The sequence below is a fragment of the Balearica regulorum genome, chromosome 17 (assembly GCF_011004875.1).
Source record: "Balearica regulorum gibbericeps isolate bBalReg1 chromosome 17, bBalReg1.pri, whole genome shotgun sequence".
NCBI classification, from domain to species: domain Eukaryota; kingdom Metazoa; phylum Chordata; class Aves; order Gruiformes; family Gruidae; genus Balearica; species Balearica regulorum.
Window position 1 is genome coordinate 1,448,163 of NC_046200.1, and position 16,815 is coordinate 1,464,977.

The 16,815-nt window shown below is 44.9% G+C and overlaps 1 protein-coding gene across 5 annotated transcripts in view; it reads right to left on the reverse strand.

Annotated features, from left to right (window-relative positions):
* The window catches only part of KIAA1671 (KIAA1671 ortholog), an 86,533-nt gene that overhangs the window by 24,967 nt on the left and 44,751 nt on the right, over positions 1-16,815 (reverse strand). The window contains exon 1 of one of the 5 annotated variants that reach the window (XM_075770041.1): positions 2,651-4,093. The exons of 3 other annotated variants lie outside the window; for them this stretch is intronic. In XM_075770041.1, the coding sequence (XP_075626156.1) occupies positions 2,651-2,935 (285 nt within the window). In that variant the 5' untranslated portion in view covers positions 2,936-4,093. Of the gene's footprint in view, positions 1-2,619; positions 4,094-16,815 lie in introns of those variants that run through there. One more of the 5 variants, XM_075770046.1, reaches the window with a different exon arrangement.

Sequence of the window (16,815 nt, forward strand, 5' to 3'; positions counted from 1 at the left end):
TATGTTTATTAATAGTGTGCCGACCTGCCAGTTTCCCCACGTTTAGCAAGACTGGGACCCGCACCTATGTCACAGCAGTGGAACAGCCCCAAGTTTTCCCACTCGGATCCAGCAGACAGCACGGACAGCATCAGCCCTTTGCTGTAACAGCTGCTACAAACTTCGCACAGCAACTTAAGTACGGAACTAAACAGACAACAAGACAATTTTTGAGCCTAGGCATTTTTCAAAAGTCATAGATATCCAAATAAATGGATGAATGCGTTAAATACAATACCGTTAATTCCTCTAGAAGGTATCTGAAGCAGCGACAGGAGACCATACAAACCGTAACCTATTATTTCCCTGGGTTATTTAATCTGAAAGCCCACCAAGGTCACAAGAGGGGACAAACGGACAGCTACATCCATCACACCTCCACTGTCTTCGACCTCAGCAGCAAGTTTATTCACACTATCTTAAATTGTGCTGTTTGACTTGAGTTTTGACAGGTTTCTTGGTCTTGCACAAAGCCGAGTTCTCAGCCTGCAGCCACCCGTCTCTGCTGTCGCTGGACGCCACCGACCCTCGCTCACACAGCAGCGAGCCCAGCTGCTCCTTGTTCAAAAACTGCATCGCTGAAGTATCACCACGGAGTGACGACTCTACAGTACATCCCTAAACCAAACAAGTCAGCTTATGATGAATCAAACGCTTTATACTAATTCCGTAGGGGTTTTGTAGAAAAGCATTAGTAGGTCCAAGGACTAAGTAAAATCAGGACCCTGCTCCAGCTGGGTAAAAAAGTAATGGCTCAGGGTCCGCGTTCACAAGTTGTTCTGGGGAAGACGCAACGGCACAAACTACAAACTTTCACAGTGTCAAGACCTGAAGTTCGAGCACAAGTTAAACCAAACTCACGCATCAAGCCAAGCACATGCAAAATCACTGGTGAAACAGCGGAGTGGCAGCTCCAGTGCCTCTCAGCAGGGAATTAACTGGAAAGGTCATCCTCTGCCTCGCGATTTCTGCTCTGTAAGCAGCACACTGTGAGGACAGTAGTACAGCTGCTCTCTGGAGGTTCCACATTTCCATTTTTCAGTCTTCACTTCTTTTAAATAAGTTTTTTTACTCAGGTAATTCTAATAAATCTAAAATATCAGCTTAAAACCAAAACCAATGGAACTTCACCACGCTAACACTGTAACAGTGGTTACCAAATATTTTCCTCTTCATTCTTTTGTGCTCACTTGTCAATATTTTCTTTTCCAGTACAGCCAAACAGGAGATGAATAGCAAGCTAGGACAAAAATGCTATAACCATAACTGATAAAAAAAAGTACTGGAAATAGCCTGGACAGGAATGCCACACCTGCCCAAGGAATGCAGGTTTACCTTCAGTCAGTCATGGAACAAACCTCCATGAGGCCACATCAGAACTTCATGTATTTACACTTTACAATGAATAACTACTTTGTTAAAAAAAAAAAAAAAAAGGAAAAAAAAAGAGCAAAAGAAAAAAACAACCACAAAACCAGACCCAAGACATTTTTGCCACTTCAGAGAGCCTGCCGTTCAGGGTGTACCCACATACCGGTACCAAAGCTTTGGTCCCAATCCCACTCGAGTCAACCACAGCACACCCGCTTCCCACAGTTCAAGCGTCAGTCTTAAATCATCAGTTCCAGGTACAACCCGAATCACCAGTTTAGGCTCCTCTCCACGAAATAAAACAGAAGAAACCGGATTCACTTATGTTTCAACACACTATACAGCAAACCATTGCTGCTTTGCAGTATTTGCTGGAACTAGAAGCGGGGGGGGGGGGGTCAAACGTTGCCTGCAGACATTGCCCAGCAGCAAGAGCCCGCACCCCTGCCACCGTGAAGGGGCTTCTCGCTACACCACCAGCGCTTCCTCCACCACTTTGCCATGCCATTACATACAGACCATCCTTCCTGAAAACACCCAGCCACCAGGAAAGGTATTTAATGGAAAGAGGGGGCTCTGCGTGGCACCCGCTGCGGTGTACCGAGGGGTCTTCGCCCTCCCGTGCTCCCATGGAATTACACCCTGCCGCTGCCCCACTGCAGCCCTCGCGTCGTGCTGCTCCTCTAACTTCTGTTTCATGACAAAGTAGCAATTCCACTGAGAAAAAACACCTCTTTTTCCATGAAAGAAGAGAATAATCATCATTTACCACTGACTGCAGAGTGACAGTGCCTAATTCTTTTTACAAATTTAGCTTCAGGCATTTTTTAACTGAAAAATTACCAGCACTGATGTACACTGAAAGTCATGCTGACCTGCGGTGTTCGAAATGACCGACACAAGTTCAGTTTCAGACTAACTCTCTCTTTCTAATTTTAGACAAATATTTGTCCTACCTTACTGTGTTGCTTTAAAAAAAGATCAACAACATTTTTCCCCATTCCCCAAACCTGGATTAACCGTGTTCCCTGACAAATGAAAACATCCACCTGTGCTGCAGAAAGAAACCAGCTGGGAGCAGACAGATGCACACCGCTACCTGGAAGTGTTTTGGGGGCTATTTTTAAATTGAAAAGCAGATACAATATAAGTTTTATTATTAGATAAAATGCTGCGACGAAACCAAGCTTTTTGCATTGTATTATCTACCTCGAGAGTCTCAAAAAGGTGCATAGCTTACAAGCTCAGGTGGCTCTGAACTGGTCTGCCTCTTCCTCAAAGAGGAAAACCTCTGCTGACTCCGCACTGAAAACCTTCGGAAGGACTCTCTGCTCCGGGATGCAAAGTGCCTGAAGGAGGAGGTTCGCTTGAAGGGAGTCCTGCTTCCACCTTCCCCGCTACTCCGCTCATGAGCAACCGCAGTAGTGACTAAATTTAGTGCTTCCTGTAAGGATCTCCGCACTGTACCCATCCACTGGGTCATGTGAGTTTGTGCCACTGTCAGTTTGTCTCCGAGGTAATCCATTTTTCCAGCAGAGATGAGAAATCACTATTCAGTAGCAATTACTGTAAAATATATTCTCCTTAACAACCCTGATTTTATTTTGCAAAAAAATGTTTCCACCTATAAAGTATTTTCAGCTAAGGTAAATGGCACTACGCTATAACTGTCAGCATATTTCTATGTTTAAATAACAAAAGATATGTGAGGTTGGAGATTGGTATTTGTTGAGTAGGAAAAAATAAAAGACTTTTCCTACTTACAATCAGATTTCCAGAGTTCCATCAAACTATGTTTAATTCAGCCGTGCTAAAGAGAGAAATCAAGGTTTAAATCCTGACACAGTCACTTGAAATTAGTCCATTTACAAGCACAGAATTAGTCTCTTACTGTCTCATTTCAGAGCTGGAAAAGAAACTCCCTTTTTAAGCCAAGTTTTTGTTTTGCTGTAAATATTAGAAGAATAAAAAAAATCGTATTCTTCTGGCTCGGCAGCTTTTCAGGTAACAGTACATTAAACAAAGTTCTGATGCTTCTATACAATCCATTTAGCAGCAAAATGATTAGATCTTCTGAACAATAAATCCAAATTGTTTTCTTCCCCCCAAAAAACTCTGCAGGAAGGTATCAGCACCGGCAGGATCCCCTTCTCACCAGCCTCCTCATCTTCAGAACCATTCTAGGAGATTCTCACTTCCAGAAATGCAGGCTGCAGGCTCCTGAGGCACAGCGAAGCTGAAGGGGAACCGTGTCAAGCTGCTGCCTTCAAGACCGGACTTGCTGGCTGCTCAGAGCCTGCCAAAAGATTTTCTGAATGACATCAGCTCCTCTGCTTTCCAGGGGGGCTTCGTATCAGAGGAACGTAGCCGGGAATGACAAAACGCCGCACCAGTAGCCAGCACAGGGACTTTCCCCACGCCTATCCGAGCCGCCGCACACGCCAGCTCCTCTCCTTACACAACCTGGAGACGCACGCCGAAGATGCTGCTGGATGTCACGAGCCCGTCTGGGTCCCACCGGCGCGGTCTGCCGTGCTCCGAACGCTCCCTGAACAAGGCGCAAGAGGTTCCACGCAGGCGAAAGCTGCCGCTGCCTCTGGTATCCTACTCCCTCCTCTGTGTCCCTGCCTCGCCTCTTCTCCGGAGAGGAAACAATGAGCTAGGTGAAACAGCCGCAGAGGTCTGCCTAAGGAAGGATCTGGGCTGGGCTTTATTATAGTACAGGCAGGGTTACCATGGCAACCAAGGGAACAGCATCTGCTTGCTGCCTAAGCAGGCAAGAGTTGCACAGATCTATTGGAATGATTCATAGTTTGCATATGTCACGTGTACTTACTGATTTTAACCCTTCCTTGGGAAAACAAGAGCAACATGTCTGCCAGGGAACGTCTTACACCAACAGCAGAAGGCTTCCTGCTCGGACGGGGCAGGTTAGGACGAAGCCTACACCCCGCTCCCATTGTCTGATGGGGTACTCGGGCACCGCCAGCACATATAACCGTTTTATTATGCGATTTACAAACTCAAACAAGACACTTTCAAGTTAGCAACTATGATATCAGTGTAAGAGAATGATTAAGCCAGAAACGCAAACCGAAGCTGAACAGGTCTGGCCATTTGAAGCAGGTTTGGGTTTTTTCCTCCACTTTCAGACACTGTTAACAACTTTTGCAAGCGAGGGCTCGCTGTCCGCCCCCAGCTCTGCTCCCTCCCCAGCAGCTGGGGGACCACGGGGTCGGTACTACACTGCAAAGCCCGAAACGGGCTGGGGGGCGAGAGGACCCCACGGATAAGAGCAGGTAACGCAGTCAGATGTCACCGGCCGGGGGATTTCTGGAAACAGCCCGTTTGGGAGGACAGCAGAAGTAAGAGCTACAGGTTTAGATCCATAAACTTAAGTAGGTGTTCAAAGTCAAGACGTGACTAGTTTAGAGCTGAGGGAAAGAGAGATGCAGGTATGAAGGTAAGAAAGGTAAGAAAGGCACAGGGAAAGCTGCTCACTTTCTTGTTTATTCAAGGGGGGGTTGTTGCTGTTGCTTAATTTGCGATACAAAGTACCATGGTCTTGCATCATCCTCTCCTCCCCCTCTCCTCAGGAAGAGATTTAATCCAACAAAAAACTTCTAGATAATATTTTATGTAACGGCTCTCACTAAAGTTCTATTGCATCAGAAATTCTACTTCGAAGCATGCACACAAACGTAAAATGGTCTGAGGCAATGGGGTGTCTTGCCTTTTTAAGAGTTGAACTCCACCAACCTGTAACTTATCTCCAAGAAAAACTTCAGTGACAAAACGCAGCGTTCTATATCTTATTCGTTTCTGAATACATTATATTTGTTTTGAGCATTCTCAAATTAGCAATCTAATAAAACCCCTCAGTGTTAAAAGGGAATCCAACCCATAGAGAAAATCCTTTGTTCCTCACATAGCTCTCTTCCTTTTAAAGAGCTACAGAGCTGGTTTTGTATGGAAATGGAAGGAGATACTTCTGATCAGATGCCCCAAGAGCTGGGTGTTTCTTACGTTTTTAAGGTAAAAAAAATTTAAAAAATTATTCTGACACAGCTAAGTATAATGCTTCATGAACGATGGAGATCCTGCATCCAAGACTGAACTTTAAGACTTGCTCCCCATTTTTATGCTGTATAATCTAAGCTCTGCATTTCAAACATCTGTGCGTTTGCAAGGGCAGCTCCGTGCTTGCTGCAGCGCAGGGATTCCTCATGAGGCACTTTGCTATTTTAGATGGTTTCGGGCTCTGTCTGATTTCGCAGCCCCCTGAAATAGCAGTCAGAGAGCTCCAGACTGTAGCTGCCATGCAAGTTAGTCAGCAGTCCCTCCACCTCAACAGGACGGGCACAGCAGAACTGAACCTGAACCAAAACTTCTGGTGTATCACCCGTCACAAAACGGGAGGAGATGCACAACCAGATTCAACCCAACATCCACGGAGGGCAGCGCTGCTACCGCTCGCTGCAAGAGCTTCTCACACGTGTATGTGACTTGAAGGATCTGAAAACTCACTAGAGAATACATTCCAATTTATTAGATCTCCCCTGAAGAATGAGATGTTATGCCCAATTTACCATTTTCACCTTTAAAAGATTGTAAAAGTGCTGATTTGGGTCTACCTGCAATACTAAATTCAGCATCTTCTTGCTACCACATGAGCACACTGCTAGGTATTTAAGTATTCTCAGCTTCTAAATTACTGCTTAGATTTACACTTCTATTAACATCATGGCAAAACGTTTTAGAAGATAATCAGATGCGCTTGCACCATCAAACAGTTGAAGATTTTTCCACGCCTTCAGCTGAAGCGCAGTGAGTGACTGCATGTTCTCCTGCTTGAGCTCCGTACCAAAACTGGCCGAGCTCAGCAGCTGCCAGGAGACTGACAGACTACGCGGCCAAACTTAGTTTCCTTCGAAAATCCACCTAAAAATAACTCAGGTCTGAAGTAAATGGATTAAGTTTTAACAAAATTTGTTGGAATATTGCTTTATGAAAATGCATCTGCATAGCAATTACATAGGAAAAACGTCCTCAAAAATACCTCTCACTGGACTCTCCAAGGACTGGATAAATTATGTCATGATATATTTTTTTACTTTCACCCCTCCCCACCAAAAGCGTAACATGCTGACGTCTGCCTTGATCTGTGCAGAGCGTGTGTGAGGAGGGTTGTTCTACTTTATTAAAATGGACTGCTTCTACCCCTTCTATTCTGGTAAGTAAAATAATCCACCGAAACCTCAGAGGACCCCGTTACATCAGCCACCAAAGCTGGAGAACACTTGAAAGCCTAAAGGACTCCGTTTTCAAAAGCTGTAAGAAACTTAGTAGCAAATCATGTTTGGGGGCTTTTCTGATTCAAGTGAGACTTCACTTGTATGAAAAACACGAGCCACTATTAAAAATAATTTTAAAAGACGTAAGTCAACTTCACACTAGATTAAGGACTTTACCAGCCATGGTACCAGTTCCAAAGAGCACGCTGCCACGGCTGCCGTGGGCGTGCACACAATGGACGGAGACAGCCTGGGCTCCCCGGGGAGCACACCAACTTGTTCTCTTTAGTTCTTTTCTAAGGCTCCCCAGAACATGACGCTCTGTAGGATTCCACACAAACTTCCCAGCCGGCAACAGCTCACAACTGTATTTTAATTAAGTAACAGCATGTGGGTTACACACGGGTTCTATTTACTACTTTCTCCGGTGAATCCACGTACCTTGTTATAACCATCAGCCTGCAGAACATAGCTCAGAACCATACAGATGCTCTGAAATTGTCTCCCGGCCACTTCAGTCCAGCAATCCTTCTGCCTGAGTAAGGGTTCGTTTCTGAACAAGAACGGCACAAGACGATCCTCTGCCCTTGAAAAACACTAGTGATTATCTCCCGCGGCAGCCACCCCGGATCTGTCAAGGGTCTGTAGTTCCAGAACACTGAGACCACACATTGCTAACCGGTACGGCACAACTAATTACCACAGTAGCAAACAGGACCTCGTTATTCAAACATTGCTGGATACTTTTATTAACAACATCTATTCCACCTACAACTCAAAAATATAATCCTGCACAAAGAGGTAACAATCCCTATTTTTCCCCTCGTTCAGTAGAAAACAGAATTCTATGGTGACATATTTTCCAAAAGCCCCTTTTGAGCTTTACCTGTTCCCAAATATATACAATTATGCTGATGACTATACCGGATCGGAAGGTCAAATTGAGAACAGGCCTGCGTGTAGCCCAGCACACAATCCACACACCAGGAGAAGCAGGTGGAACTCGCAGCACAGCCTCATGCGGAGCGTGAGCCGCTCGAGTCCACAGGGTCTTTGGCAATGGCTGGGTCCCCCCATCGCCACCTCCCTTCCGGCAGCGCCAGCGTGCACGGAGCTGGGAAGGCAATCCAGCTGAAGACCTACCGAAAGGTTATCAGATTGGTTTTCACCTAGACTGGATGGATCGCTGAATGATCCTGTCAGCAAAGCAGATGTGATGGAGAGGGATGGGCAACAGTAGTTTAAACGCCCCGCGAAAACAGTCTCTGCTTTTCCCTTGTGGGACCCTCGGTCAGAAACCTGTTCTCCTGATGCCTACCTGCCTCACAACCCATCGCTCCACTGAAGTTAGCAGTTACTAATAATTCATGCATTTCTAAAGTGTTTTCTGCCAATCATCACCCCACATACAAACAAATATCATGACCCAGTGCTTGCAAAGATCACGACAGCTTCAATTCCATCTCAGGCCTCTTAGTTTGTCCATCTCAGTTACGCTCAGTCTTCAGCCACCACGGAGGAGCAAAGCCTGCCCTTGTAAGGCTGTTCTGGCCTTGCATTCCACATCGACTCTCTTTCTGTTTCATTAGTAAGAGAACTTTATTTAACCTGTTGTGTTTGACATTATGGACTATTTAAAGACATGGCACTGTGCTGAGCTTAGCTGCACAGCTCCAGACTCAATTACTCCTTGGGTTCCTCAGACACTACAAAACAACTTACATTTTTCATACGCTTCTTATTTTTCCCTCTGCATTCTCTATTTTGCCATCTGAACTGTCATGCTCAAGGAAGGCATTCCTAACGACAGGCTCAATTTCTTACATGTAACATCCCATAATAAAAGGTTTTACCACGTCACCTTCAAATTCTCATTTAAAGTAAAAAAAGCAATGCTTTAGTACTCAGCCATCTGAAATGCCAAGTAGCATTCCCAAGGCTTTCCAACAACCTGCCAGCGCACAACAGCCCTGCTCCCACTCCATCACCCAGCCGGGCCCCGGCCGCACATCTGGCAGAAACACAAAAGCCTAACAGCTGGAGCAAAGGGGGTTTCTTTCATTCCAAATCAAGACCAACTGAACTGCTTTACAACAGCCTTAACCAGTTCTCACCCCCCCCTTCTCTTCAAAATGACTTGCTGTTACACAAACAAAAAAAGACAGATTCCCTTGGGTAAATTTTGTAGAATATCTGGATTTGGGGAAATCTGAAAAACACACAACGTTCCATCAGGTTATTAGATTTATGGGTAAAAGCTGTCTAAGTTTGTCTGCCAGGTTAAATCTCACTTTACTGGTGAGAAATCAGACTTATAGAATTAAAGCGCTTCCTCTGTTACTGTCAGTGAGCTGTCACAACTGCTCACAGAACAGTCTTACTGCACAAAGCCTTTAATTTTCATCTTTGTTCACAGAACACAGCAATCTTTTTAAGCTAAAAAAAAAATTAACACAGAGTTGAAGTTTGACAAAAGGCTTGCGTTCAGGTCCATGAACAAAACACTGGAATTGTTCAAGCTCCTGCACCTGTTTATACTTGACAGAGTTCAAAACACAGCATAATTTCAAAACCATAACAAGCTGCTTGGTGCACGGGTGTAGAAGATTGCTGTGATGCGCATCATCTAGGGGAAACAAAAAAAAAAAAAAAAAAAAGAAAAATCAAGGTCTATTCCAAGAGAGGAGAAAGAGATGATAGGATTCACCCCACAGCATCCATCCGTCTCAAAGCCAGCAGTCCAGACAACAACCTGCATCAGGTTTGGCACCTTGTCCGCAGCTCAACAGCAGGCTGGCACCGTCCGCGGCTGCTTCCAACACCCTGGGCACCATCGGCTGTGGCGCCGGTACCTGGGATGCCTGTACTGCGACACATTTATGGCACGGGCCCCAACAAAGCCAACCCTGCTGCATCCCAAAGACAACAAAAATCTTGCTTCCCTCTGATTTTCACACGCTATCGCATATACCATCACAAAATCATTGACACGACATGGACTCTAAGCCAGTCATCGAGGTAAGTTTGCTTCTTACTCCATCCTTTTCCCCATTTGCTGTACCTAGCTTTCCCATCCCTCAGATCCAAGATTCCCCATGAACCGTAACACAGCTGAAGATGAAGGGGCTCAGTGGTTTTATTTGGGGAGCAGTTGGGTGGGTTTGGTGTTTTTTCCTTTTTCATGGTGGTACAATAAATAGAACTCATTCAGATGCCTAGCCTGTTTCACCTGCCACAATAACCATGAGCAGTCTATGGTCAAAAGAACAAAAAAAACCGACCAGAAAAAGAGAGTCGAATGGATGGAGCAGTTTAGCACAAGGACTTTGTACACTGTCTATATACAGTGAAATCTCTTTTGTAACCTGAAACAGAGCATCTCAATATTTACACTAAATGTTTGTTTTCTATTCCTACTTTCGTTTCCTACTGAAACTGAACAAATTAACCTCCCATATACAGTTTTAATTTATGCTTATTCAGAATTTAAGACAACTTGTACAGAACTTGACTTTAAAGGCGCTCCCCTCATACACACAGCCAACTACAAAAGAGACTGAAATTCCATTTCCAGACTTTTTCTTATATTATTTTAAAAGCCCCTAGAGGCCTCACAAACCAGTGGGCAAGGAAAGGCTGCAGTAGAACAGATCCTGGACCAATGTTTGGAAAGTTGACACAAGCACACATTAATACAAAAGACTTTTAAAGAAAGGTGCTAAAGTACTTCATAAAGTATCTCAATGTAGTTCATGGCTATTTTTAAGTCTTTATTTTTAACAGAGATAATAATGTCAGAGTAATACTAATTTCTTAAAGAAGTAATGCATTTCAATTGGAGGGAAACAATTACATTTTGAAATTCAGTGCCAGTGCCTTTGCAGACAAATACTTTTAATTTATTCCTACAGATTGAAGAGCAAAATGAAATTGCTTGATACTTACGCCCCGTAACTGCAAAAACGCCTACGTAATAAAACTGTCTGCAATTTGGCTCTGAAATCTGAGTCTCATCTGATCTGGAACAGGACACAAGAATTCTTTATTTATCATCCAGTCAAATTTGCTCCAGGACAGCCGTCACTAAGAAACCAATTTGCCTTCCTTTGAAGACATCGCATTCCCCAGCAGAGGAGTGTCCGCACAGACCATGTCACTTCAGGACAAATCCTCATCGTGGCCTCATCTCCTACCCCACAACGGAACGGCAGCACCGCGAGCTCGAGAAGACCGAAGCACTCTGACAGCCGGCTGTTCAGAAGCGATGCCACTCGCATGCTGCGCATCCCTATTCCACAGCTACCTTATTCTTGAAGTTCACCTGTGGTATTACAGCTTTCATTTGATAAATAATAGAGCTGAACTCTCTTGGCTGCCATCATGCTATCCTGCCTGCTCCAGCTGAAACATCCAGGGTAAGGAGAAAACGATGATCCAGACCAGCCCAACTTCCCAGCACGGGAGGCAGGGGAAGGCTTTATTCTGTGCCTTGCTGGGTGCTAACCTGACAATCCTCTCCAAGCACAACAAGCATTATAAATACAACCATGTTTTATGGCAAGCACACCAGAGATCCCTCATACAAGGGAGGAAAAGCAACAAGAACATTCCCTGCCATGGAAGTGACTTCAGGGAGGACTCCAGCAACTTCCCTTGCAGACCTACGGCATGGGTTTTGCCACTTCCCCAGTATAAATGAATACGCTCTGCCAAGGTTTCACAAACAACCAAGTAGCTCTAAGACACTGCACGTTATCTTCTTTAATACCAGCTGAAAGAGGACAATAAAAAGGAACAAGGAAAGACAAAACAAGAGAAATAAATCCTTTCTCCAGGTCTTGTAAAGAGAGAGACTCGGTCAGACCACAGGGAGGACAAAATGGCAGTGAAATAAGGAGAGGGGAAAAAAAAAAAAAAAAAAAAAAAGGCAGAACGCTCATACTCCCCAGGTACACCTTATCTTACAGCACCAGTGGAACATCCCTGTTCAGGCAAAGGCACAGGTATGAGCCATTCCCGAATCCACGTGCTAAGGGACAGTGGACACCCTGTTCCTCAGGCTTGGCACAGACTGAGCTCTGCTGGCAGGCAGAGCCAACGCTCAGCGCTGATAAAAACGGAGCTTCCATCGGACAGGGCCTCCCCTCCCCGCCTGCAGTCCAACTCCTCTCTCCCTGGTTCCCCGTAGGAAACAAAACTCGCACGCTGCGAAGATCTGTGCAAGCAGCGTATCGCCTGCCTGGGGAGAAGGAAAGAAGGGCTTTTCACCCTAATTTATACAATTTGTCTTGACTGTGGGCATGCCAACCTTGTCACTCTGAACACGTTCATCTGTAAGGATGACTCGGAGTTAGAAGCATGGAAACAAGCAGAAAAACCCATCTGGTGCTCAGGCAGTAAATGTTAAATGGCCAGCTCTAAAGAGAAGTAGAGGATTTGGAAGTGAGCACGAGGGAAGTACTTGACGCTCTATAACCCCAACACAGTGGCAGGAACATTAAAGGGGTAAACGTCTGGTACCTAGTGAAAATTTATTAAAGCTGAAGCTTATGCCTGAACAGGGATTCCTATCCCATCCACATCTTCTGGCAAATAAAACTTTCTCTGCCGCACACAATGAGAATTGTCCAACACAACAGTGAAAACCAGCAAAAAGATGTTGAAGTGTTAAGTATGCAGCTGATTAAACTTCTATACGCAAGGTTCTGAACCAGTTTTATATACAGAGATCTACCACTTTTAACATCTTTTCTTCTTCGATCTTTTTTTAAAAAATAAAAATAGTTACCCAGTCTGATCAATAAACTTGAAACACATAGTTAGACATCCACACACTTCAAGCAAGACAAGAAAAAAAAAGTTAGACATTTTTCTGGGGCATTATCTTTCCCCTCTCACGCAAGCAGCACGTTAGCACATATGAAACGAAGCCTTTATCACAGAGAAACGTTTTGCAATGTTTGCTAAAGAAGGTCAGATTCTGAACGCACCTAATCTGCCTGCAAGCCCACCCCAGAGCCTGCCTCTTCTCACCAGAAGACTCGTCCCAGCTGTCATCCCCTCCCTGCCCACTCCTGTAAGCTCTCATCCGCATCCCCCCGCTCCCACCACCCTTCCCGACGTTTCATGGTGTCACGAGGCTTACATCCACTCTTTAGATTATGGATTTAGATTTGTCTTACTGTTTCTGTGAAAGATACGTAACACTCATGGACGTGGTAACAACAACAAAACAAAATTTAAAAAAATCACAGCACTATCACCACAGTAAGATAAAATGCTGTACCTTGCGTTCTCATTTAAGAAAAGGCACATTTAAGTACGATAGTTACACATCTTACGGATTTAAATTTAAAAAATGGTAACAGAGGGCAAGAACAGGGGAAAGCGGAGGCACAGAGTGAGTCTTATTAAGTTCCAAATGCACTTGAAAGCTGCACTTTCCTCCAAATTAACCGGTATTAGAGAAACCAGATAAGAAGAAAAAAAACCCCTTAAATTTGCATTCTGTGTTTTCCTTACAGAACTACAGTTGTGATAAAGGAAAACACAGTAATAATTTTCATGACTGAACAATTAACATACTTGTTTATACCTGCAAAAATAATTTTCCCATTCTACTGCCACAGCCATCCTTGATGGGATCAGTGGCAAACTGCAGTTTCCCAGTTCGTGATCAAAGCAGAAAGTCAGCCATCCGCTTCTCTGTATAGAGCTCTGCGCACTTTTACACTGCCATGTAATTATTCCAAGACTAATAAAAATGTCTAAACAAAGGTAATTGTGAAATACAACTTTTAATCTAAGTTTTTAAACAATTTAAGTTTAAATAAGATTACCAGTAACAATTGCAAAAACTAGAGTGCCAAGATAGCTTTTTGGAAAATGTTAATTCTTTTGTCCCCCAAATCGTTTCCCTTGAGCTGAAGAAAGGCCCAGTTAAACATCCTGAACATGCATAGGTTTTGTACCTTGAATTGTTTCAGTATAAAAACAAAGCTATTCACGTTAAAGCTGAGGGAACAAGCTAAAAATATACTATGTTGTTTGAAAGCCCATGTACATAATCATTCGGCACTTCCCTTCCATCTCAATGCAGGAGAAAAAACTGAAGAACAGAACAGAAACAGGAAATTCCTACAGCACAAATATTCTGGAAAGTCCTAAAAACATTTTCTTTACATTTGTTTGTGTCGAAAGGATCAAGCCAAGCACAAAATGGTTACAATTTTTCCATTTATACAAATAAAAATCCATGCTGAACAAAGTTTTTTGTTGATAAACATTACCAGACAAATCCTAGCCATTCCCTCCTAGGTGGGCTGAAAACTATAGACACATTAGCCACAAGCTGAGCAACAAGCTGGACCTTAGCTTCTGTATCACCCAAGAAAGATGCTGTGGAAAAGCAGGAGCCGTCTCACAGAAGGGGAGATACCTAACCTTGACAAGAAACACAACGTGAAGCTCAGCCGTACGAGGAGGAAGCTGTTTGCACAGTGAAAGGAAAGCACGAGCACGTAAACGCACACGGAGCAGGCCGAGCACCACGTGCTCCCTGCACACCTGCCCGAGCTCTCAGGAGCAGCTCTGTTCTTCTGATCAAATACACAAAGTCTCAACACGGGACTGATTCGGTTTTCCCCAAGGTCCCAATCTTCATTTTGGGAATCTCCCCAGCATGCCCAGCAGCCACAGGGCAACACGTTCAGCCCGCACGGGATCTCCTTGCACCAGGGAGGCAAATCCGACTGCTACCACAGCCAGGGCTCCGACGTTAGGTCCAACACGGGAAGAGTTATTTCTCCATCACTTGAGCCAACAGACTCTCACACGTTTAGCTCAGGTAAAACTGCAAAACATCTTTAACAGACACTTCCTGAGGACAGAATGTGGCCTAAAATACCTCCAACTGCTCAACTTTTCTCTCAGGGCAAAGAAGGGAAGTGAACCAAAACAAGCATGGGAACATGTTACTTCTGCTCAAAATGATAATGGCAGAAAGAGGGGTTGGGAAATCTCTTGTTCCTGTAAGAGTGAGTCAAATTACATGCAAAGGACAAAGGACAATCCGATATGAAGTGACATTCAAAGTATTTCCTCCTCTTTGCATGATACAGAGTTTTACTGCCAATTCAGACCTGCATACGAGCAGTCATCCAAAGCCCTCCTCACCAGCACCCTTCTGCAAAAGCATCAAAACCCGACTTCAGCAATAATGCCAGATTCACCAATTTCATTCCATCTCCTGCCAATTTCACCATGAAGTTCCCCTTCATCTCGCTAAACGTGGTCTGAGCAGTTTTGTAGCATCATGCCTCAGCCAGCACTCACTTTCCAGCGGAGGCAGCCAGCCCCAGCACATGGGCAGGATGGGGTTCAGCACCCCCACCCTGTAATGGCCGGAACCCCCTTATGCCAGAAGAGCTCTTTTTTGTGCACAGCTGAACTTTCAGGGAAGCAGGATTTGCTCCCCACATATTACATTTATTGAGCAGGTTCTAGCAGTGAGGAAAAGTCTCCTCAAATCTCATTAAGATTTAGTGTTGCTTGGTACCATCGCACCTGAAGTCGGGGTCCACCTCGGTGTGCTCCCGCGCGCCGGGCAAATCAAAACACAGCGACACACCGGGGCCAGCTTCAGGAAGCGACAGACTGACCGACCGCATGAACGATATGTTCTCTGAAGAGTTAGATTTGCTCCAAAGCACGCTGCTCTCTCAAGTCAGTCAGTAAAAGCCAAGGTTACTATTTATTAAACAGTATGTTTCTGTCGTCCCTTTCAAAGACAAAATATGGAACTTTTTATTTCCGTCTGCCTGGAGACATTCGGTGGGGTGTCTCTTTCTTACAGAAGGTGCTCAGGTGATCTCCAAACCCTGAAGGGTCAGATCAGACTTTCAGAATCCCCGTAACACTTGGAAGAAAGGATGTGCTTTTTTGTGCAAGAGGTTTATTTCCTTCTTGAAAGAGTAGTAACAAGAAGTTGGAAGGTAAGACTTCATCTTAAATCACGTCAGCTGTTCTCAGCGTAACCACGCGCTGCCTGACAACTGCCTGGACCCCTTCCCACCGCACAGCTAGGAAGCGCTGAACACCCAGTTTTCTTTCCATTTTCTCCCTACAAAACACTATTCCACGTGCCTTTCATTTCCGTGAGCCACTTCTTGATCGCCATGAGTAGAGCAAATATCAGGTATAAATTTATACAATACATCCTGCATCCATTATACCTTGCAACATGCCTTTTTTAGGGAAGAAGCAAGAGCATTTATTTGCCAGTTCTGTAACACCGCACGCATACCCAGTTCCATTATTCCTTGAACTCTCTGCTCTTACTGCCTCCTCCTCCTCCTCCCCCCAGGCACAGCACGTCAGCCCCACGTCACCCGACGGGAGGATGGCTGCACAGCCCAACCGCACAACAGCCCGACACTCCCACGTCCCCCGGGCCGCGGTCAGCGCGCTGGTGGGGGACCACAAGCCTGCAGCCCCCCCCCGGGCTTGCAGCGAGCGACACCCAGCCAGCACGCTGCTCCGGCGCCCAGAGCAGTGCACGGCACGCACCCCCCGCCACGCCGCAGCGGGTCACATCGCACGTTGCTTATCAGGGTCAGTGTTACAGGTGTGGCCTTCGGTTACGGGTTTTAGATTAAGTGCATTACTTCCTGCTCGGTCTGGTGCTCTGCAGAGCTAAAAGGTTGATTTGCTGAAATTTCTTCTGTCTTCTCAACTAGATTTGCTGTATTTCCTGCCCTGAACTGTGAAATATTACTGAATTATAGAACAAATCCAGAAGTAAATCCAACCTCATCCGACATCTGCAGTCTCCAACCCTAGCAATCAAAAACTTGCCAAATACATACTGTGGTTAGCAAATAATCCATACTGCCTTCCTTAATGCAGCAGGTATTTATTAGCCTCAACCATGAATCACTAAAACTTTTTTTTTTTTTTTTTTTTTTTTTTTTAAAGGCTTCATTCAGGTTTAAGATTTACGTTCGAGTCACTTTTTCAGAGAAGCTTTGCGCCGCAGTACAAAGCCCTGTCCTATCTTGAGACAAGGCCACTACAAAGCGCTACTGTCACCATGCTCAAGTTGCTCTCTACA